The sequence below is a fragment of the Lampetra fluviatilis genome, chromosome 47 (assembly GCF_964198595.1).
Source record: "Lampetra fluviatilis chromosome 47, kcLamFluv1.1, whole genome shotgun sequence".
Classification (NCBI taxonomy): Eukaryota; Metazoa; Chordata; class Hyperoartia; order Petromyzontiformes; family Petromyzontidae; genus Lampetra; species Lampetra fluviatilis.
In genome coordinates, this window is record NC_136321.1 from 2051740 (window position 1) to 2076445 (window position 24706).

Here is a 24706-nt window from a genome sequence, read left to right on the forward strand (position 1 = left end):
TATCTAGCAGTGCATTGACAAAGGCTGTACGTGCACTCGTGCCGTTACACCTTGAGGCAAACAGAGACAGAGAGAGAGAGAGTGGCAATGCAAATGAGACGGTACACAACAAGACGAAATGGAATCAATGGATTTGTGAGCCAACGTCCGATCTGGCACCGGGACAATTCGTTGCATCGTTGGGGCTCGGGTGGATGGGCAACAACAAGCAGTGCTTCACTCGAGTCGGAGCAGTCCAGAACGCTGTTCCGGGGAATTATTTTGGCACGCCACATCCATCGCTAGTTTTTTTTGTCTTTATTGGTAATCAATCGTTCTGTTCGTCCACAGAGCAATTGTGGTCGTTGTTGTGATCCAGCGCAAACCCTCCTACGGCCCCCACCCTCCCACGCCCCCCCCACCCTCCCACGGCCCCCACACCCTCCCATGCCCCCCCCATCACCCCCCCTCGCCCCCCCCATCACCCCCCCTCGCCCCCCATCACCCCCTCTCAAAACCAACTCCGCCAGCACGAGCGCATCAAGCGCGTGCTACCCACCACGCGTGCCAGCGTTCAAAGTACTTGTTAGCGTTCTTGAGTGTCGCACAGCAGTCGTCAAAGCGTGGTGCTGTAATTTCGCTATATTTTTTATTTTACCAGGTAAAGCCCACTGAGCTGTACGGCTCTTTTTTCAGAAGCAACCTGGCCACAAATGATAAGCTCGACGAAGTTGCTCATCGTGTGGAAATGTATAGCAGCCAAATGATCTAAAGGCATGTATCTAAATGTGGATGGGAAAAACTGGAGGAGCTGGAGAAAAATCCACGCCACCACAGGCAGAGAGACACGGAAACTCCACATATACAGTAGGTGTTAGGGTTTGGATCAAAACCCCACGACCTCCTGTATACGAGGCGAGGTAGTTAACATCTCACCACCGTGGCTCGTGAAAGTGTACTGGAATTACTGTACAATAACCACGAATGTTTCGGCCTTAATCATGGCCCCGAAGCGTCGAGCTGGTGGTGGTGAAGCATAGTGTGAACAAGAGGGCAAGGAAAGAATTTTGTCTTGAGAGACAAACGAGTTGAGTTGCACGATCGAGTATAACTATTGCACGTGGAGAAAGTGCGGCATCGGTAGGACGGTGTGAGCGAGTCCAACCCCCCCACCCAACATCGTCATCATCATTGTCATAATCATCATCATCGTCGCTGTGAACGTTATCTGGACTTCCCTCTCAGCGTTAAAGGTTACAGGTTATGAAAGTAGTTCTCAAGTTTACCGAATGCAAAGGGTGCGTAGTTAGGCTTCGATGAGGGTGTTAACCGCGGTCGCCTTTTTTAGTCTTTGCCAACCACGGTTTTGCCAACAAAACTAGAGTATCCAGGAACATAACCCCCAGCAGTTGATGAGGAATCGCTGTAATGAAAATGTTTATACCATTTGCTTCAGACATTCATTCATTCATAGTTGATATTTAATAATAATAAACATGCAGTTATGTAACTACCGTTATTAAATCACCCTAACCCAAAGATCTAAATGCCTCCTCTAAAAAAAAACTTTTAGCTGCGTTTTTTTTAATGTTCCGGTAAATATGAATAATTTTGTACTCCTGCCATTTCGAGATATACGTGAATGCGTTGTGTCGCAAGGGCTGGGTGGTCCGCTGAAATGTTTGTATCGGCCGAGTGGTCCATAGGCCAATACAGATTTGAGAAACGCGGCTTTAATTGGTGATAAAAGTTTCGAATCAAATACGTGCAAAAGCATGCAGCTGCATCGCCGCAGATGAGGCCCACAGGGCAACTTGTTTTTTTACATTTATATAAACCCGTTCGTACGATTATAGGAATACAGAGTACGATAATGTAGAATTGTTATGGATAGGCGTGCCTTGTACTCTAACAGTAGTGACTCACGCCGTCAAATCCATACTCTCTGACTCTCCAAAGCCAGCGCGTAGCAGCGTTCTGGGAAATACCGAGTTTGAAATTGAGCCCTGGCAACATGGCCATTATGTCCACGGATACCCCTCTCAAAACGGAGCCATTATTGCCAGAGCGCTGCCAGTGCGGAGGACGATATTGTAGTAAGGGGCCGTCCATAAATGACGTCACGCACCTAGAGGGGGGGGGGGGTCAGACATTTGTTACGATGTGTGACGAGGGGGGGGGGGTTGAGAAATGTGACGTCACATCAAAATGCGCAACCTTAAATAAATATAGACAACACGTTCTACTTAATTAAATAGACTTTTTAATAATTGTTTTCTCCTACAACATCAGAGTTCAGCGCCACATTAAATACACACTACAATGACAATATTTGAAAGCGATTTGAAGCATGTTTTATTTTTTTTGGGGGGGCAGAGCTTTGTGACGTCATATTTGAGGGGGGGTCTGACTTTTTGTGACGCCGTGTGATGAGGGGGGTGGTCAAAAATCGTCCAAAATCGCGTGACGTCATTTATGGACGGCCCCTAACGTACCGGGTACGTGTAGTTAGTCACGAGAGTACCAAAACCTCACGCAATAGTTGACTGGTCTGTTCAGAAGTAAAAAAACACTTTTATGAAAGAGGCTCGACATCTGCGATCGTTAATTTGCTTTTAATTTTCGTTCGCAATGTTGTCAACCCTCGTGGGACCATGCGTGCGACAAAAGCATCCCTCCCATCTGCCTTCCCCCGACTGAAGCGTCACCTCTTGCCGAGTTGATATCTCGCCAAGATCACTCCCCAATTTGAGACAACATTCGTTTGGAAAAATTAAACATAAGTTCGGAGCGTGATGGATAACACTCTTAAATCAGTTCCCCCAACCTCCCTATCGCTGCAAGACAGCCCCAAAGCCACGTCAATACCGTAGGATTATGTGCGAACGTAATTGGCCTAAGTGAACCTAATCGTGCACTATTGGCTACAAATCAGGAAATAAGCAGACGGTTTACAGAGCATTAAATAGCTTTTTTAATCGAGGATACATGGGCACGAAATCCAATTCCGCCAATTTGATTTAATTTTCTGCAGGAGGGATGAAACTTTCCATCCGCGAGCTCGGTTGCCGTGCTTTCAATTGCGCGACGTCTCCCGCCGCCATGCGACACGGGATTCACATCGAGTGCTGTCAAGAATAAGTTGTGGAACATCGCCCCACGCGTTCGGGAACAGCCCCAAAAATGAGGTGTGTTACAGATTCCAAACCCAGTACCCTTGTCGTGACAGTGCGAGGTAGCATTTTGACCCCCCAGGGATCAAAATACTGCACAGTCAGTTCTGCTATAACGCGTGTTTTAATAACGCGAATTGGATATAACGCGATTGAGCGAACGGAAATACGTCATGCGGGTAGTAATAAGTGACTATATGGCTGCCTCGGCGTAGCATCATCACGCAAGGCATCAGGATGCTGCTGGATGCTTCTAGATGCTACATGCGTGCCTCAGTCTTGTGCACACGTTATCGCGGAATGTGCTTTACGAAATGGTTGTTATCACACGATTTTTCCATAACACGGTGTTCTTTAGGAAATGCAACTACGTACGATGTACGAAAGAAGTTCAACATACATACAACTACTATGTTATAGGAGAACGGACTGTATATGATTTGACCCACCCACCCCTTATCATCGTGTAATCCCTCTGCTTAAATATGGTCCTGGGAGTCAGAATTGCAATAATATAATCTTCATTACAGGATTAAAATACAAACTTTCATTTGTATAGCATCGAAATGCAACTGCATCTTCAGATGCCCCAAAGGAGACAGACAAACCGGTGTCATTTTTTTATCCATCTATGTGCACGTAAAGACAAATGGGTCTTCAGGTCATGACTTGAACAAGGGTAGAGCCAATTGCACGAAATCCACGTGGAAGAGAATTCCAGACATCGGGAGTAAGGATCAGAGATGAAGCGACACTGCCGTGCACCAAAGATGCACTGTGGGTGGCCTTGCGAGTCGGCCTTCATTTGCTGGAGCAGAGACAACATTACAAGAGAGTAAAATGAGATGAGAGAGAGGGAGAGGCAGGAGGCGGGGACGAGACCCATGAAGAAGTCACAAAAGACGATCAACTGCAATATCGGAGTGAATCCGAGATTGGACAGGAAGTCGTAGGGGAGACATCGTAGCGGCACTGGAGCAGAGCTGTCAACCCTTTACCAGGGCCTACCTTATTACAGACCAATTCAAACCCTTATTGGTCACCCCATGCCCTTATACATCTCAACGTTCCTCCTGCAAAGTCCCTCACAAGGGAGAAACACAAACAAATAGACAATCACCACTACTACACTCACCACGACAAACCTGTCAACCCCTTATCAGGGCCTACCTTATTACAGACCAATTCAGACCCTTATTGGTCACCACGTGCCTCTTACAAATCTCAACGTTCATCCTACAAAGTCCCATCACAAGGGAGAAACACAAACAAATAGACGTTTTTTTCGCCCGTATTGAAACGGATGTATGCCGTGTGGACCTGAAAACTCAATTTCCCTGTACAAGAATACTGGTAACCCGTATGGGTTGACAGGTATGATTGGAGCGATGCGATCATCTTGTCGCGTACGGGCGAGGAGCCTTGGGAGCGGCATTTTAAATCCTCGTTCGTATCCTTGAAATGAGGGAATGTGGAAGAGCACAGTGGAGCGAGTTACAGAGGTCATGAAGGCATGGGTTTGGGTCTCGGCAGCCGGTGGATCTGGACAATGCCACCGCACGCAGGCGATGTTACACAACCACAAGTGAGAGGTCTTAACAAACTATTTTTTATTTTACCAGATAAGGTCCACTGAGCTATATGGGCCTTTTTCAGAAGCGACCTGGCCACAAATGATAGGTCAACGAAAGTGGCTTATCACGAGGAAACTAAATGTGGAGGGGAAAACCAAGAGGACCCGGAGAAAATTCCACACGACCATGGGGAGAGAGAGAACGGTGCCAACTACAAATATTCAGTAGACATCAGGGTCGGGATCGAACCCACGACCTCCTACATACCAGGCGAGGGAAGTTAACATCTCGCCACAGCGGTACCCCAAAGGTGAAAGAATGAAAGTTAAGGATCTAATATATTACTCCACGGTGGTTGCACACCCTTTTCACCAACATCATACTCAAATCAAGGAGGCGCGCCACGTTACGTACAGACCAAGATTTAGAACCGACTCTTTTGTTTTTTGTTCCCAAATATTTATTTGAGCCTCGCTTTTGGCAGTATTTAAATGAATGAAAATTAAGAGCCAATCCTGTCCGAAATCGCATCAAGGCGGGCTCCAACATTCGACACCCAGTGGAAGGAGGTTAATTGATTGAACAGTTTTCGGAGAGGAAGATTTACCCTGAAATTTGCCCAAAAAAAACGACGAATTGAAAGATAAGACCGGAACCAAGGGAGTAAAGAAGTGGCGGACGTGCCCGCGTGCTGGCAGAAGAACGCAGTTGTCTAGTCCATCAAAATACAGCTGCGAGATTAAGGAGACGGAATCTATGTGAAATTGAAAGCCAGTGCAGGGAGGCCAACACGGGCGTAATAGGATGTGAAGAAGGTGGTGTGGTTACCACACTTAGCAGCCGCATTCTGAACATGTTTTTCGTATCGCGGTTGGTGAATGAGCCAGCGGGTGAACGCCTGAGATGCCGCTACCGGCAAACGTTCGAGGCGGGCAGCGGTGTTAGCGCGTGCCCATAGAATAGTGAAATTGCCACAATTCAAGTTGCATTGTGAATTAAGCATCATTGCTCCCTGCGTAAAAAATTGTGGGCAGCTGACATTGGTCACGATTCGGGGAGGCTGGCAACTGCCATGGAATTGTGTAACATAAAAAATTTGTCTCAAAGCCAAAACCAACTTTGCTTACCAAGTGCCGCCCCAATTGCTTGTTCGAGCGACTAGCTCCGTGGCGTTTTTGCTTGCGTCACTATGGCACACGGAGGTCTCTAAAATAAGAGGTAATCAATCTAAATGGGAGCTCTCAACCGCTTGAGTAAAAGATAATTCGTGGAATAGAATCAAACGGTGTGAAGACAGCATCGGCTGGCATGCAACGCCACCTTTTTGTTTCCTTGGGAATCGAATCGCATTTTTTCTCAAATCGGGTAACCCTTTTCGTCTGGTAAAATATGAGTGGCTCCCATTAGTTTCCATTTTAAAAAAAACTTTTCCCGGAGACACCTCTTGTGTTATCCCACTCTTGAAATCAATATAAAACACTTTCAGCCGATGTTTGTACTGCAGTTAGCTTCTTACATTACATTTACAAAACATTGAGGGGTGGGGTGATTTAAATTGCTATTTTATCACCAGGTGACACATTAACGAGACAACACTCTGCTTTCCCAAGAACCATTTCCGTGCGTGGTTCTGTAATCTGTCGAGGTGGCAGAGTCGTGATAAGAGTACTGGAAATAAGAAGGGTGCAAGTTCAAATACTGGTTTTGAATAACCTCAGCCCCCCATGCTGGCAAGTTTGCTAAAATGACCATATAGATGTGAAAAATCGCTTGTAGTTGTAATATGGACTGACGGACCCAACCATAAATTATTTGAAATTTCTGTCGCTGGCTCATATCTGCCAATACAGATGCTCCTCGCAGCATGGTGACACGTTGCATTGACTTTGACAAGAAAATATCTTAGAGTAAATATGACATGAATGAATTACGTGAATTAACAATGAGGCACTTGGACAAGGTTGACTAAGTTGTAAGATAGCGGTGTCCTTTCTGAAACAATATGTCATTCCATTGGAATACAATTTGCATAATCTCTCTTTTACAACTCAGGAAAGCCTCACCGAGCCTCACAACATTTCTTCAGATGGCTTTGGCTCTTTAATTTATTTTCATTGTTTTTTTTACTCAGTCTCAAAAAACGTTTCTTTTGACTAACTGGCCCTGCATTGAGGTATGGTAGTGCCAGAGAAAAAATAAAAGTAACATTCGAATCTCCGCACAGATGGATTCAATAATGTATTTTCCTGCAATCCCCTCACCACCTTGCAGCCAATTATAATACGTACAACAGGATGTGTTTTTGCGTTAGCGTTATACTGTTTTTTTGTCGATGAACTGTTACATCCGTCTAATAGACACCTATCCCCTCATGCGTGTGGATTTTCTCCAGGGATTCCAGTTTCCACCAACACAAACAGAAATAGCGTTACTCACACGGGAATGTGCCAAACATTCCAAACAGGGAAATTAGTTACGAACCTTAGGGAGTCTTTTCTAGATTAATGCAGGACATGATCACAAGTCCTTCTAAACGTCTTTATGATTCACCACCAACATAAATTACCAGACCAACCTTAGCCTATTTAACTCAATAAATAATGTACTATAATAGTGATAATGCCCTTTATTAAACCATGAAAGCCTCACTGAGTATTAAAGACGTGTTTAGGGTCCCGCTATATTGGGATGTTTGACCAACGCCAGTCATGAGAGTTTGGCTTCGTGTGGGAGGAATCCAGGGAACGTGGAGAAAACTCACTCAGCCTATGAATGGAGTCACGCTCAAAGGTTCTTACAGATATAGTGACGAGTACTTTGCATCTGCTGTAACATCTCCTAGCTTGGGCTGGGAGATGTCCAGATGATACCCGGCATTTCCAGACGGTTTCCAATGCGAGTGCTAACCACGCTCAAGCCTGCTTAGCTTCACAAGATCTGATGGGCTCAGACACATTCTGGGAGATTTGGTCATACGTGTACGGAAGAATGTCCACCACATTGTACAGTAACATCAGTGATCCGTCTGTCCCGATGCCTTTCGGTGTGGCCAGGTCAGAGCGAGTGTGCCACATGGGACATTGGACTACGACGTGTCAGCCCACCGTGTGTACACGTGGAACAGAAGGCGATGGCACACTGCCGTCTCTGGCTGTGAAGTGCGCAGGGCATGCCAGGCGGTACCGATTGTTGCCCTGCACGTGCTGGAGGAGGAGGCCGTCACAACACTCTGTGGCTACGTGGGGTCGACGTCCGCTCAACTATAACATTGACAAACATATTTATTTTTATTGCATCTCTGGTACTCTAACTGTATGACAGTCACGTTTAAAAGAATTCGCTCAACAAATAAAAAAAATGTCTGCCGCTAGATGAGGCTCTCTCCATGCCAAATTGGGTGGTTGCGGGTTTTATTTGACCGTACTTCACGCTTGGCCCAGTGTGGGTTGATGAAGGTGGGGAGCATAATTGCGTAAGTACAGTACAATACTTGATATTTATGAACTGCCCTCTGTGCCGCCCCCACAAAGCAGGCCTGCATCGTTCAAAAATCCTGCTGTGGAGCGTGGCAGCGCGCCCGTCATGCGGAGCATTATCCAGGCTCAACCCTGCCTCATCTTCCGAGATCTGCCGTGATCGGGGGCACATTACGGGCGACTTGGGTCGCACTAGTCCGTTGCAAACATCCTCCTACACCAACCAAACCACAACAAACCCCGAATCCACCGCGACAATAACACCTTCGCCCTCGCTAAAAGAGATGACCTTTTTTGTCACTTAAAGATCACGCCGGCTGTCACTTTTGACAGCCGTCTTGGTTGGGGGTGGCTACATCCCATCCCACATCTCATCCCTGGAAAGGAAACCACAAGGGAAGGTGGGGGGGGAGGCACTCTCCATTCCCGGATTCCATTAGGAGCGACCGTTACTGTCTGTAAATACATTACGGAACATTACAGATGCTTTACTGCTTTACGGTTCCGCCGATACAGGGAGCCACGACAGTGCGTCGCGACCAAGTCTCGGACGGGTGAGCATTTTTATTCGGGGTGGTGGGGGCGGAATTCTGGTCGTTCATTGTCGCCGTTTGGCGAGGCAGATTAATTCCCGTCCGCGACCCCCCCCCCCCGTCACTGTGATGCATCTCCCCGGCCAGTTGCCAGCCATAACTCCCATTACGAGCGTCGGCACACCAAACGTTTACTTTGCTTTACGGCGGTGGCGGCGGCGACAACAACGGCATAAAACGATGACCGCGATCGGGGTGCCGCGCTCACGTTTCATCTCGCCGACCGGCCCGGCGAGTCGCCAGCAGAGAGAGAGAGACAAGAGGAGCGACAGCCCAGAGTCATCTGGATGACGCACTGTGAAGATCACCGCCGTCGCTGCCTTTACCCGCCGGAGACATCGCCACTACGTTTCCATCGCCTATGGCACAATAATCGGGCACGTTCAAGGGGGATTTTCTCACATGTGCTTTCATCTCCTTAAGGGGCGATGCTTACACACCGCTACACCAGGTACTCATTTGAGGCCGAGTCGACCTAGGGGAGGGCCCAGGACCGGTTCAGATAATCATCACCGGCGTTGGCTGTGAGCGGGAATCGAACTCAGGTCGTCGGGTTCGTAGCACAGCGTGCTAACCACAACACTAATGCTTAAAGGCCCACACACACTTATTCACAAACCTACTTGTTGTACTTCCTTATCCCGGTCACTTTACATCCTAGCCGCATTGAGGAGTCTGACAATTGTTTTTGTGTGTTTAGTATGCTGTCCTTCACCCACACCTCCAATTAGCATGTTTGGCTTCGTACGGTGTCAAATAAGTTCAACATTCCTGGCTAGGATTGCATATTTGTGCCAGTTGTTAATTGGTGGCTCGGCTTGTAGTGGTGGTAAAGTGTGAGCAGCTCCCGCCCCCTCAAAAGACTTCGGGCCAGTGTGAAAGAGTAGGACAAATATATGTCACTGCTGACAGTGGGTGTGAGCCAGCAATTGCAAGGCTACACATTGAACTAATTTGGTCTGATGTAATCTACTGCACTTGGTTTCCCATAGATATGGCTTTTCCCATAACGGGGACAGGCTTATTGCTAACACATTAAGACGCGCGACAGCACACTATGTGCGTGTGTACACGACGACATCCGCGCCAATGTCTCTCGCTCTCTCGCTCGCTCTCGACGCCGCTGCCGTGGATGCGCCAACGATGATGCAGCCGCAAGCCCAGGCATGCGTGAAAATGCCACCCGATCCTAAGCTGGCAAGGGCACCCTATCAGCGCATCGAAAGGGGCTTCCATGTACCAAGATATTGTCTCCTCTGTAGCCAAATGCCACGGGTCTGCATTTTGGCACAAAAACAAACAAAAAACATAAAATATAAGTGGTATTAGCCGAACATCCCAGTGATGAAAATAAAAATGTCTCGCCTGAGATTACGCACGGCAATCGTCGCCACTTACGGCGAAAACTTGACAGAACTCTCGTGAAATTGTCATGAGACTCAGCGAGGCTTCCGTGGGTAAACAAGCAGAATAATAACAACAATGACGACGACAATGAGATGAAATTGCGTCCAGATTAATGGGCATTGGCAGACCAAGACCACCATACGGTTCGTCTTCTGTGTGGAGGTGTGTGAGAAAAAATACACAAATTAACAATCCACGACTGGTGGTTGTTTCACCATACGTTACGATGCTGGTCAGTGCGGGTGGGTGAACGCGAGGGGCGCGCCTAGGACGGGTTCAGATATCACTCTCCGCCGATGTCAGCCGTGGCTGGGAATCAAACTCAGCTCACTGGGTTCAGAGCGCAGTGCAACTATCCACTGCGCCACCGCGCCCCAAACCCCCGCAACATTCGTGTACATTCACGTCGCGCGTTGCTTGTGATCCACTATCGTTGTCCTTGCGTACTCAAGAAATGTTAAAACAACAAAAAACAGGATGTATCAAAAATACACTCGGGGATTTTCTTACTTTGTCCCAGCAGATAGGAAACAAAACGAGCCACTGGCCTTCTTCAGAAAACAACAGCGGTTTAGATTTAAGAATACACTCGCAGGAACCTGTCATTAATAGAGGTTTTTTGGGTTAGATCGAGTAAATATAATTGCGTCGGTAAACCCGCCACAGCCATCTAGTAAGGTTTGTCACATAAACAAAACGTGCCAACTCATTACTTGTCCTGCACTGACCGGTGTGTTGGAGAGTAAACCCACTACAACATTTACAATTCGAGTACTGTGACGTTTCTCCAACAATTACAAGAACCAGCATCATCAGGCGACAGCCAGAGTTGTGGATAAATCCTCCTCCTGTTTCGGTCTTCAATAGAGGGGGCGAATGTGATGTCATCACTCGTGAGCCAATCATGTGCGAGGACCAGATTGGGGGGAATCTGTCTCCACATACAGATGCAGTATTGTATGTAAGACGAAATCTTCAGTGCATCACTCTTAATTGGCTTTCCAAATCGATGTTGTGCGGCGACATTTATTCAAAGCAAGCAACTTCTGGATGAGATTTGACCTTCGGCGGTCTCATCAGAAGAGGCAAGGCTTGCTATACGAATGCCACTGGGCTACCGACGCTGTTGGCCAGAAGATTCGTCTAAAACCGGTGCAGAGCTTGCTTGCTTCAGCAGATTCTGCTGGATAATATTGCTTTGGAAGGCCAATTGGAGTGATGGACTACAACTTGTTGTTATTGTTGCTTTAGTGTGTGGTGTACGTGCAGACACGTGGTATTTCCGGTTAAAAATGATTTTACCCACGATGCTTCGCAGCAGGGCCTTATGGGTTTAGGTTTACAGTGAGAGACTTGGAGATAGTGAAGATGTAGGAAAGTGTGGGTTGTTAATATTTACTGGGATAGGCGGTGCGGGGGAGATGATAGTGGAGGATCACGTGAGTGGGCAGTGGAATGCATCAAAATGTTTATTTAGACTGGATGAGGAATCAGCTGAGCCATGAAGCTCTTTTTCACAGTAGGGGCGAGTCAGCAAGTTACAGCAACAGACACCGAAAAAAATAAATCTGGCTGGTACGAACATAAATGACAGGGCAGTAGATTCAATAATAATAAAAAATACATTTTCAACTTGTGAGACGCTGCAACAGTTTCACTCGCTCTCGAAGAGAGGGCACGGGGTGACCAATAAATTCTGAATTGGTGTGTAATAAGGAAGGCACTGATAAGGAGTTGACAGGTATGTATACGCGTACACGGATTGGAAGCGTTGCCAACTCGCGATGACATAACAAAGTGTATCAGGGAACAATGTGTATCTCGTGTTTGCTCCTATGGGAGGATTCTGGATCTCATCCACTGGGCAAAATTACGTAACGTGGCTGCACTTGATATCAATCCGCTCGGCGCGCTCTCAGTTTAACCACGCAAATTATACGGCCAATTCTGCATTCGCGTTCTTCAATGTGCCGTCCTCCAGCCAAGTACGATGCCATCCTCTAGTCGCCGAGGTCAATTCGAACCTATTCGGATATGTTTAACACGCAGTAGTAGGAAGCTGTCGCGACCAATATAATTACATATAATCAAGGGTTTTTTTGGGGGAGGGTTAGACAGAGGTGTGGACTCGAGTCATGTGACTTGGACTCGAGTCAGACTCGAGTCATGAATTTGATGACTTGCGACTCGACTTGGACTTGCATAACAATGACTTTGTCCCACCTATGAGATGTGGACTCGAGTCATGGGACTTGGACTCGAGTCAGACTCGAGTCATGAATTTGATGACTTGCGACTCGACTTGGACTTGCATAACAATGACTTTGTCCCACCTCTGGGGTTAGATCGCTTAAATGTAAATGCGTCGTTGAACGCGCCACCACATGACACGGCCAATTTATAAAGTTTGTCACGTAAACAAAACGTGCCAAATAGTTACTAGATCAGCACACCGGCGTGTTGGAGAGTAAACCCACAACATTTACATTTCCAGTCGCGTGACGTTTCGCTTGCGATTGCAACAACCACAACCAGCATCATCAGGCGATTAGCCAGCGTTGTGAAAGGAGTCTTCCCTTTTTTGGCCTATTTGGGTACTCTTGTGGCCTGCAAGCTATCCCCGTGTTGACCACAGAGGGTGGCATCTCTTGTCCAGAGCGCAGTGGTTGCTCATGGGACATGTACAGCCCCTTTTCAATTCACTGCCGAATGTTATTTGACTATACTTCACCACACCGGTAGTTTGTGCCAGTGTGGTGGGGAGCATAGATGTACAGTAGTACAATTAATCTTTCTGCACGGTCCTCTACTGCCCCCCCCCCCCAACCACAGCAGCCTAGACCAGGGGTCGGTAGCCTGCGGCTCTAGAGCCGTATGCGGCTCTTTGAGAAGGGACCGCGACTGCTGCTTCGTGCCGTTGTTTATTAAAGGACCGACCACCGCATTCACCGCAGTGGCATTGCGGCTTCTCTAAATATTGAGTTGTTATTTTTTTGTTGTCGTTACCCAATTCTAATCAAAAATGCCTCTTCTTGTGATTTTTCGCTGCCGCCACTCTAGCCTATACAAAGCCGTTACCATCCCAGCAAGCCCTTGCCCGGTCTACGACCTGCTTTAGCCTCCACGATGTGGCGACAGCGTGCACGTTGCGGGCGATTCTCGTTCGCAGAGGCGGTTGCGGTCTACCACCTTGCAACATATTCACCCCGATGCCTGTAAGAGGTCGTAATTCATCATTCTCTTTTTCCACAAACATGACGATGCCTGTAGTCGGGTGTAGTGGCGCGCCTTGTGCTCAAGTGCTTTAGGAGGCAATGATTGGTGGGACCCCCCCCACCCCCCCCTTCTATAGAGCGAGCATTTGGACCAACTATTCCACGCTGGTCAGACGTCTTGGAAGAGGTGGGACCCCCCCCCCCAACTTTACCCCACTGCACGCGACCTGCCGATGGACCCGACTGCGATGTACCTCATACTGCTGGGTTTGGGTCAAGATTTAATTTTACAAAAAAAATTGCCCCATTTTTCTTCAACTACCCGCCAAGTCCAGCTTGCCAAAAACCATCACAGCCGTAGCAGCAAACCCTACACACGCGCGCGTAACCCCCCCCCCCACGCCTGCCATACAAACGCCTGAAGCCAGTATTTCACACGGATTATACACTGATAATAATGCGCTACACCATTGCACGCTGCCGTATCGGACAGCCAACTCCAAAATCAACAACAAACACTCACACACTAAAAACGAGCTGGCAGCAGATCGAATGCACGTCCATTGTGGCTGATACGGCCTCCGTGGATGCCGATAAATGTGACCACTGCAGAGTTGCTGCCCCAGTACGTCCAAGTCCCCGGTGCCCACCCAGACCTTTGCCGTGGTCGATGTTTTTTTTGGTTTTCATTGCAAGCCAACGCCTTTCTTTTATCCCGAGCTGCTGGGACATTCGTCACACGCCAAGAGAGCATCGGTGCAGCAGCGGGGCGCTCCAACGCACGCTTTGCTCCGCCGCACCTCCGATTGACACAGTTGGGCTACGTACGGCGCGAAAGAAGTTCAACAAACAGTACATACATGGGGGGGGGGGAGGGGGCCCGGGGAAAATCACACTGTATGCCCCCTACCCACAACTCCCAAGCCGAAATGCCTGAAAACTGAAACGGGAGTATTACATTTCACACCATGACGACGTCGTGGCGCGGAGCTAACCCCCACACCCAAAGCGCGGGGCCCGGGGCGGTCGCCCAGATTCGCCGTGTACCCTCGGGACGGCTCTGACCACCCACACTCATCTTAACGTCGCTTCACTCCAGGCCACTCCAACGACGTTTTAGTTCCTCTATTGTAAGGCAATGGTAATGATATGACCTATCCCCTCGCCCTCCCAGCTGGTCCCCTACCCACCCCACGCAGCCCTTCACCTCCAGCCCCAATCATGGCACTTAATCCTCGACAGACAATCGAGGCACCGGCTGCACAGAACCACAACGTGTCGGGATGTCTCTCCGACCAAATCCAAAGGCGGCTCAATCTCTGACTATTTATTATTCTGGAGGGACCCAATGAGCTCTGAAGCTCTCTTTTCCACAGACGTCTCGAGTATCCGATGTGGCGTTGCGTGACAACACCATCAGCCTACAGGAGGCTACTGCGTCCTTTTACTGGTAGGAACCACCTGGTTCCACCAGCCCACAGGGGATTATTGTGTCCGTCCGTCGTGCATCCAAAAATGGGAGGGGTGGGGCTGGGTGGAGAGGGGATGGGTTGGGAGGGGCTGGGTGGGGAGGGGCTGGTTGGGGAGGGGCTGGTTGGGGAGGGCTGGGTGGGGAGGGTGGGGCTCGGTGAGGGTGGGGATGGGCTGGTCACCCCGTGGTGCCCTTATAAAATTCAACATTTAACCTACTCACGCCGGCTTGTGCCCGCCCTCACAGTCGGCCATATTTGCAGAATACACCACACCGCCGTTGATCCTGGCCATTGACCGAGCAACCCAACGTTCCTACCAGCTCCCTCCGCAGGAATGTGTTATTAGACACGTCCCCTGCACGGTATCCACGCTGCAGCCTACACAACCCCCGAAACGCTTTTGCAGACTGTGGCATCCGACGACCATGATGGATGGTATAGCAGTGGATAGACAGTGGCTTGCTGGTGATGATTTTTAACCGAGACTCTTTTAGAGTCCACGCCTCTGACGTTCTTCAGTCAATAGCAATAAGAGCCAATTCATATTTAAGTCAACGGCGATGTGAAGCCCGTGGCTCTAAGACTTCCGCTGCTGATAGCTATCCCGACTCGCTCAAAGCCACCACTATAGATCGTGGCAAACCGGGGCATCGTCGGAGTTGAAAAGATCTTAAATTTAAGCCACAAGCGACATTCCTTCTGAGCAAGGATCTACAGACTGGATGGGGAGGAGGTCCCGATATCCACGTATTAAACGCTACTGCGAACTCATCGAGACAAATTGGTCTCGTGGTCTTTCGCCCAACCCCTCGACCCTTCTAAGTCACCAAACAACACCATTATGAATGAAGCCATCCTTCACTGCGTTCCATTCGAGCCTTCATCACAAAGGCGCACCACTCGTATCGTATTCGAAGGCAATGCGATCTTAACTCGAAGCTCCAAACATCCCAGGGACAGGCGAGAGAAAGCCCCACGGAGCTACCCGTCCCGCATGCCGACGCCACTGCGAGCGGCGAACTCATTCCTCTCGGTGGCAAATCCGCGCCGAGGTCGTCGTCGTCCTACCTGTTGGGAGTATGGAGGCCTCGTGAGTTGGATGCCATCCCGCAGTAACTTATCCCGGATCATGATCTTCAGCTTGAGCTTCGGGTAGGTAATCCTCTCCCCATGAGTCCCAGCCTCCACCACCAACACCTCCTCCTCCTCGCCCCCACCACCATCAACATCGTCGTCATCGTTGCCCACCGACCTATGCTTTGAATTCTCCTCGTGAGCATAAGCTCCGTAAGCCAACGCATCCTCCTCCTGCTGCTGCTCCTGCTGCTGCTGCTTGCACAACACGGGATGGCCCTGCTCCACACAATAGCCAAGCGGGCTGCCCCGAAGGCAATTCCCCGTATCAGGTGATCCGTGCAGGAGGAGGTGTTGATATTGATATTGCTGCTGCTGCTGATGATAATGCTGCTGCTGCTGATGAAGGACATACTGACGGTGTCTCTCCGTACCCGCGTGGCTATGCAGCAGGCAACGCAAGTCCACCCGCGCGCCTCCAGCCGCTACCGCTCGCTGGACGCAACCAGCACGAGCAGCAGCAGCAGCCGCAGCAGCAGCAGCAGTCGCGTGCGGAGGTTCCAGCGTGAAGTAGACGGCCGTGCCTCCGTCCTGCCGCAGCCTCGCCACGGCCGCGCGCAGCTTGCGGCGATGCCTCCGCTCCAGCACGCCGATGGCGTCCAGGTCGGCGTCTCCGATCTGCTTGCAGATCTCCAGGTCGTCGTAGCCATTGTCCAGGAACGAGTCGGCGTACTGGCCCAGGCGCAGGGCTTTGAGCCACTCGCCCACGATGCTGTTGCAGCCGCCGCTGCCGCAGCTGTTGATGGCGCTGACGATGTTGCTGCTGCTGCTGCTGGATGAATTAGCCATGCGTGCGAGCTGATCGGAGGCGCTCATCGATGAGACGAGTGGCACGGCAGAATGCGGTGGTGGTGGTGGTGGCGGAGGCAGCAGCAGGAGCGACGGAGTAGCGAGCGGCGCAAGCGATACATTTATTCTCACAAGAATGGGAACAAAAAGAAGAGGGGGAGCAGGATGATGATGTGTGCTGTGTGTGTGGTGAGATGTGTGACGGCTACCGCACGTTGTCTATTCCGCAGCGAGGCGGTGGTGATGCTGGCTGTGTGGTGGTGGTGATGCTGCGAGGAGGCATGGTATGTGACGGTCCGTGTTGGGTGCGCGCTCCGTGTGTTAGCGCTTCGCTCTTCACAGCTCCCTCCCTCCCCCTCCCTCCCTCTCTCCCTCCCCCTCCCTCTCTCACACACTCTCACTTCAAGACACGCACAGACAGAGATCACCCGTGTAGCGTTAACCGACTGTCGGGGCAAGTGCTGCTAGCGAGCGCCTATGAATGGGTTGGATGAACAACACCACGCCCGGCCACCTTTGTCTCCCCACACTGCTGATGTTCACACACCGCGCCGGGTACTCGTTTGAGGCTGAGTCGACCTAGGGCCCAGGACCGGTTTAGATAACTGTCACTGGCGTTGGCCGTGAGCTGGGATTAAATACGTGCCCGTAGGCACACGGGCACACAGCTTCCAGGACGTGACGTCTGCACCAGCAGTGTGACAAAACGCACAGCAGCACTGGCAGCAGGCAGCATCACAAAGACAAAGATCCCCCGTGTAGCCTCAAACAGACTTGTGGAGCAAGTGCTGTTAGCGAGCGCCTATGAAAGGCCGGCACGGCACACGAGGGGGTGGGGGTGGATAGCACCAAGCCCGAGTGGCGATGTTCACAGATCGCATCGGGTACTAATTTAAGGCTGAGTCGACCCAAGGGAGACTCGGTACACGTTCATATATTCGTCACTGGTGTTCCACTACCGCTCTCCAGGTAGTACACATCCACACACCGCTGGCTCTACAGATGCACACGCACGTCTACTCACAGTAGACTGGCGATGCATGTACATTGTACTCGACACTTCAGCATCATCATTGATCGATCCACTGCTGGATGGATGCCTCCCCAAGTTGTCGCCACCTCCCGCGATCTAACAAAGCAATCCGGCACCGCTCCATCCCCTCCTCGGTTGCCACGCAAAGACAAAGATCCCCCGTGTAGCCTTGCCAGACGTTTAGGGCAAGTGCTGTTACCGAGCACCTATGAAGGTCGGCACGGCATACGAGGGAGGTGGGTGACCACCGCCACGCCCGACCGCCTTTGTTTCCCCACCGCACCAGGTACTCTTTTGAGGTTGAGTCGAGCTAGGAGCGGATCACTGGCGTTGGCCGTGGGCAGGAATCGAACTCGGGTCTCCGGGTTCGAATCGCAGCGTGCTAATCACTACGCCACCGATTGCCAAAACTGCCATAAACAACACGGTATACAAACTAATATACAGTACTGCCAGATATGCATGCATGCATGTTCGTTGCTATAACATCGGTTAGCTTACCAGTTATATGCGTGTATTCTGGCTGTACTAATCAAACGTACTGAAACTCTGTTATGATCTGGCTGCATTACCAAGACAGCGAGCGCTGCATTGCATAAAACAAGTGGCGTTGATGATGATCGGCAAGATCCCATCCCACTCCCACGTGTGGAGAAGGGAGCGGTGGTGCAGCGCGTGTTAGCGCATTGCGCCACGAGACCCGGGGGACCGAGTTTGATTCCGGCTGACGGCCATCATCGGTGACTAAAATATGAACCAGTCCTGGGGCGGGGTGGAGCTTCCTTCTCTCGGTGGGACTCATCCTTGGCGCGGTGTGAAAACAACAGCACTGGGGAAACAAAAGCGGCCGGGAGTGGTGTTGGCCACGCCGTGGTTTTTATGGCGAGGGGGTGGAGAGTGGCGGTCTTTGTCCATGCTGGTCTCACGTACAGCAACAATGTATCCCAACCCCAGAGTTGTTATTGAGGAAGAACGGCTCTGGCGACAGATAACTCTTTGTGGATTTGGCTCAAGAGGTTGCACATTGCCCTGTATCGCCACCGCGTGGCCACGAACGGGAGCTTGCAGGCGACGCCACGCTGACGTGGTTATCCACTGCTGGATGAAGCCCATTCCCTACCGATCCCACCGTGCGCAGTTGGACTGTATTCTCGGACGCGTCACAATTCATCGGTTGCCACTCCCCGTCATTACTCTTAAATCCGAATTTAGAATCACCGTATTTATTTATCCCGGAGATGGAAGACTTTTCAGTTTTTTCCTGGATGTTTCTGTTTGCGCATAGTCGCTTTAAGATGTTTTCTTGCTCATGTTTTTGTTTTTTGTTTGTTGCGGTTGCACCCGATTCAAGAGCCGAATGGCTCACAGGGCTATACCAAATAAATTAAACTGAAACTGATGAGCTATGAAGCCCTTTCTGGCCGTGACGTGCCCTACCCAAACCCCACTTCCGTTCTCTATGACGTCGTTACGATGCCACGTGTTCAGTTGTTTTCATTTAGCTACCACGTGCCCTGCCGGATTTGAGAAAGTTGAACAATTGGCAATTGTTGAAAGTTGTTGAAAAATTGTTGAACAGTTGGCAATTGCATTGCGATGGCGTGATGCGATTATATCACAGAACGTGTCTCCCTGCTCGAGGACGAGTGGTGTAGTCCGAAGCGAGTGGTGAAAATTCCACATTCCTATGGTGGGGGATAGTAGTTTCATAACTATTGATTTCCCGCAAAATGGTACTAATCACCGAGAGCCGTCGTCTACTGCATAATCCAATAACAGATGTTGTGGTTGTTGTGTGGACATCCAATAGCAGTTTAAGAATAGGTATTACCCTTTCTGGAAATAAAACAGTTGTGTTAAGATGTTAAAGCACAAAACATAAACCTTTTGCAAGGAATCCTGTCTGCATTAACCACGTATATTTGTGGTGAACATGCAAAAAAACATGCTCTGGTAGTATGTACATTGTCTTTGAAATTGTTTGGAATTTTAACATCTGAACACCTGTTTTATTTGCCAGAAAGGGTAAAACCTATTCTTATATTTTGATACTGGCAAGAGAGGTGCCATGATTCAATAGCAGCTACAGATGCAGGAGAATCTTGTAATGAACGCACTGATTGGCTCGCTTGAATGTACAAACCGCACGGTGGCCTAAGTCAACGCCCTCAAGTCTCAGTTCAAATTTGAAGGCGATGGTGCAGTCCTGCGGTTGATGCGAGCTTCAGGAAGCTCAGCAGGGTATTTGGTGTATTCTTTCACGCTGATCACACTTAGCGTACCCACACTTTACCTCACCGCACACGACCGGCCGATTGATACCACCGGGAGATGGAATGCAAGTGAAATTCAGTAGTAGAGGTTTTTTGGGGGTTAGATCGCGTAAATATAAATGTGTCGTTAAACCCGCCACCACCCGACACAGCCAATAAGTGAGGTTTGTCACGTAAACAAAACGTGTCAATTCCTTACTAGTACAGTACACCGGTGTGTTGGAGAGAAAATCCACGACGTATAATTAATTTAGTAATACTCCGATTTACGTCTGCCCTTTTTAAGTCGTTTCGCAAATACGTCGTCACTTTATTAATACCACTACATAATTTGCACTGACAGCATTGTCGTCCGCCCTTTCTCGTTATCGACGCCTCCCAGCCTTCGCCTCCACCACCACCCACCACTACAACTACCCCATTATTTTACGTCGTTTCGATATTCGCCGTCGCACATTTCAGAAACGCACCCCCCCCCCCCCCCGACGTAAACCGGGGTACTGTATCACTGCATTACAAAACCAAACACACACACACACACCGCTTCACTGTGCCATTCCGCTTCACCCCCCCCCCCCCCATACAAGAGCGACTCTTGCGCAGAACGATGCCATTGTAATTGGAGGCTCTTGCGCCAGTCACATGTGCACCGAGAGGCCGCCGAGAGCGAGCGCGCGGCGTTATGCGCTGCGCTCATTGCACGGCGCTCGTGACCTCTGCGCTCACCGCGCGCCCGTCTCGCGAGCTGGCACAACTTGCCTTTAACGCACCCCCACGCGTTCCCGCAACTCTCGCAAGCTGCGTGAGGGGTGGGCCTACCCGTCAACCCCTTATCAGTGCCCTACCTTATTACACACCAATTGAGACCGTATTGGTCACCTCGTGCCCCTTATACATCTCAACGTTCATCCTACAAAGTCCCATCACAAGGGAGAAATACAAACAAATGTATTTTTTTTTTGCCCGTATTCAAACGGCTGTACGCCGTCCGGACCTGAAAACTCAATTCCCCTGTACAAGAATACGGGGTAAACCGTGTGGGTTGAAAGCTATGGGAGGTTGCGTGCAACAGAATGTGCAGCAGCAGCAGCAGGAGGAGGAGGGTGATCACACGAATCCGTGGCCTCGCGCAGAAACGCGGTGTCAGATCTTGGCGAGGTGACGGTGCAGCCCAAGCAATCCGGCAGCGGTGGAGGCAGCAGCGAGGGTTGGCGGACCGCACCAATGCTGCGGGACTCTCTTCTCGCGCCATTACCCCGCTGGCTCCGCCACGACGAGGATGCGGCAGAACACCGTGCGGGTTCATATCATCATCGGCTCCTTCTGCATGGGGACGAAGTGTTGCTTCGTCGCACGCGTGGGGTTTCTCCAGGTGCTACGGTTTCCTCCCACATGTAAAAAAAAACACTCGTTTATTGGCTGAAAAAAAAACATCTTAATGTATAGAGGACCGCAGAGCTCTGGGCAATTCAATGGCGCCTTACGGATTGGTCTGTGGCTCCTCAGCGATGGCGAGAGATGCAATTTGCATGAATGACGGCGTTCATTTATGAACCCAAACCATATTTTTATGACCTGCTTAAGCCATGACTTGTGGAATTGGACCTCCACTCGAGGCAACTCGAGAGAGAGAGCGCCTCTCTCTGGGGGGTATTTGGCCTACTCTTACACACCTGTCTCGAAACAGACGGCAATTCCACGCAAGTACAGAGTGGAAGCTCCCTCACTTAACGGACTGGCTTAGCCGGCCGTGTTGACGCAGTAATTAAGCTTCACAAACCCCCCCCCCTCCAATTCCCATCCCTCGTGCGATCTGCCGCGCACACTAAACAGCACCGGGCAGCAGTGCCGGTTCACAAACCTCCTCCTCCCTCTCCCGCTTGCTGCCATCCATCCAGCAGAATCAAAACATATCAAATGCACCCCCGAGGGGGTTGCGAGAGGCAGCGGAGGGCCATATGGCCGCGCTATTAGACCATCGCAAACCGCCTCATTTAACCTCGAGCAGCCACAGAGTAAGTGGCGTTTTTGTTGTTGTTTGCATCACGAAAGTACTTCACGTTGGCCTTGGAAACTTGGTGCCACCTGCAGTTAAGTTATTGCGGTGGTGGCAGTGGCTGCCACGAAGAGTTAGACTGAACGCTGGTTTGCCCCCACAATGGGAACGTGGTGAGTGGAATTCTCAGTTGGGTTTAAATCGGCGCACCTCCACCATCATCATCACGCCCCTGCGGTCGATAAGGTTCCAGTTTTGTTGAGAAGTAACAAAGTTGTTCTCTGGAGGGGCTGGCCTCTACTGTGTGGATGTGTAATTTCCACCCACTAGATCACGTCCGCCTATGGACATGACCACCCAGCGCTCATTCGGACAAACACGTAGGCTTTTGACTTGACAGTATGTTTCAGACGTACAAAACAACACGAACGAGCTCATATGAAGGCCAGCAGGGTGCACGATGGGGTGGGTAGTCGGCACCACGCTCGACCACCTTCGTCTCCCCAGGGGTGATGCTTTTACACAACGCACGAGGTACTAATTTGAGACTGAGTCGACCTAGGGGAGGCCCATGAACGGTTCAGATAATCATTGCTGATGTTGGCCCTGAGCGGAAACAGGGCCGGATTAAGGCACGGGGGCTTTAGGGGCTGCAGCCCAGGGGCCTCCGTCAGCTGAAGGGCCTCCAGAGATGAAGTGAAAAGTTATTTCACTTGTGAATGCTGAATTGTATTTGTTGTTAGCCGTGTAAAGAGAGATTTTATTTCTCTTTAACTTTCTTTTCCTTTTCAAAATATTACTGGGGGCCTCACAGTACCTGTACCCCAGGGGCCTACAAAATCTTAATCCGGCCCTGAACGGAAATCGCACTGCCCCACACGCACTCACACAATGCAACAATTTGCGTGTTTTATCGAATAACATATAGACTTAACTTAAAATATATTGTTTTAATACAAACACAGAACCTACTGAGTGCAGCAATGCATTTGCAACATATATTCTTGCTATGAAACAGAAGAATCCGTTTTAGACTGGCCAGCAGTAACAGGAGCTTTACGCATTCGCCCACATCCACCGATTCCCACTCACGCTCTATCACCCAATACATCAGCAATACCTCTTGCTCGGAGCGATATGAAAGCACGGCAAGTTTTTTTTTGGTGAAATTGGTAAGAATCAGCACAAAAAAATATTTCTATCCTACCGCCAAGAGCTAAAGAAATAAGTCAAACAAATGCCTCCCACACAGGAAAGTTCTCGTAACTTACATTTATTACCTCCATAAAGGCCACTCTTCGCCGCGCAAAATGAGAATACGTGACTTTATTTTAATCCCACGTTTTAGCCCTGCGACTAAATGAGTCGGGTGGTCGCGATTAATCAGCCTCGCGTAGCCCGGAGCTACTGGCGTCCAAATTCCCATGCTGCACGCGGCGGAGGAACCTGGCGCTCAAGCCCTCGTTCCTGTGGGCAATCGACAAATCCCCCCTCCCTCCCGCCTCGTGTAGCCCTAACAGGCTGCCGGGGCAAGTGCCGTTAGCGCGCACCGATGAAGGTCGACACGGGACACGAAGAGAGTGGGCGGCCAGCACCACGCCCGACCGCCTCTGTCCTCCCAGTGCGATCATGATTTCTGTCTTTTTACACACAGCACAAAGTACTCATTTGAGGCTGAGCCGACCTAGGGGAGGCACCAGGACCTGTTCCGGTTCAGATAATCGTCACTGGTGTTGGTGGCCGTGAGCGGGAATACGACCTCGGCTCCGCCGGATTTGTAGCGCAGCGCGCTCACCGCAGCAGCCGCCGCTCCTCACTTTTCCTGTGGGCGCGCGCGCGCTCCTAACCAGGCTGCGCCGGGGAAGTGAGACTGAGGACTCGGCGCTGGGGTTTTTTTTGTCTCCGCTTGCTGCCCGTGGAGGCCTATTTCGTTGCCGTCTCGTCGCCAATTTTGGAGGAGAAGAGCGCGGCGAGGTGTGAACCACCGGGTTGAGCGCGCGAGCAGCGTCCTCATTCACCAGCTTCTCGGTTCGATTCCAGCCTCGCTCGTGCTAACGACGCACAAAGAGAGTCGGGGGGGGGGAGCAGCGTCACGTCTCCGAAGCGTAGGGGTGTTTGCAGTTTTGTCGCAGGGGTTCGCAGTCGACTCAGAGGTCGCCCCGGTCGATACTGCGAGTGAGATAACCGTGTAAAACTGTATGTAACTGAACTATTTTAAACTATTTTTGTTTTATTTTACCAGGTAAGGCCCCACTGAGCTATGTAGCTCAACGAAGTGGTTTATCATCAGGAAATGGGATAGCAGCAAAAATACTCTAATCGCGAGTTTCTAAATGTGGAGGGAAAAACCAGAGGATCCGAAGAAACTTCCACACGACCACGGGAAGAATATGCACACTCCAAATGTACAGCAGATGCCAGGGTCGGGATCGAACCAACGTGCTCCTGCATACCAAGCGAGGCAAATAACATCTCCTAGCCACCGATATTGCATACTCCGCGCTGTTTGCTCCCACAATGGACGTTAAATATCCCGTGACATTCGAAAAAAAAGTAGACCAGTGTGTGCCTGAAGTCATCATCACAATCCAA

The 24706-nt window shown here is 50.1% G+C and overlaps 1 protein-coding gene across 1 annotated transcript in view; it reads right to left on the reverse strand.

Annotated features, from left to right (window-relative positions):
- Positions 1-17349, reverse strand: part of LOC144947786 (uncharacterized) — a 341697-nt gene extending 324348 nt beyond the window's left edge. The window contains exon 1 of the mRNA XM_078877139.1: positions 15958-17349. Coding sequence (XP_078733265.1) covers positions 15958-16839 — 882 coding nt within the window. The 5' untranslated portion in view covers positions 16840-17349. The remainder of the gene's footprint in view (positions 1-15957) is intronic.
- Positions 17350-24706: the final 7357 nt, after the last annotated feature.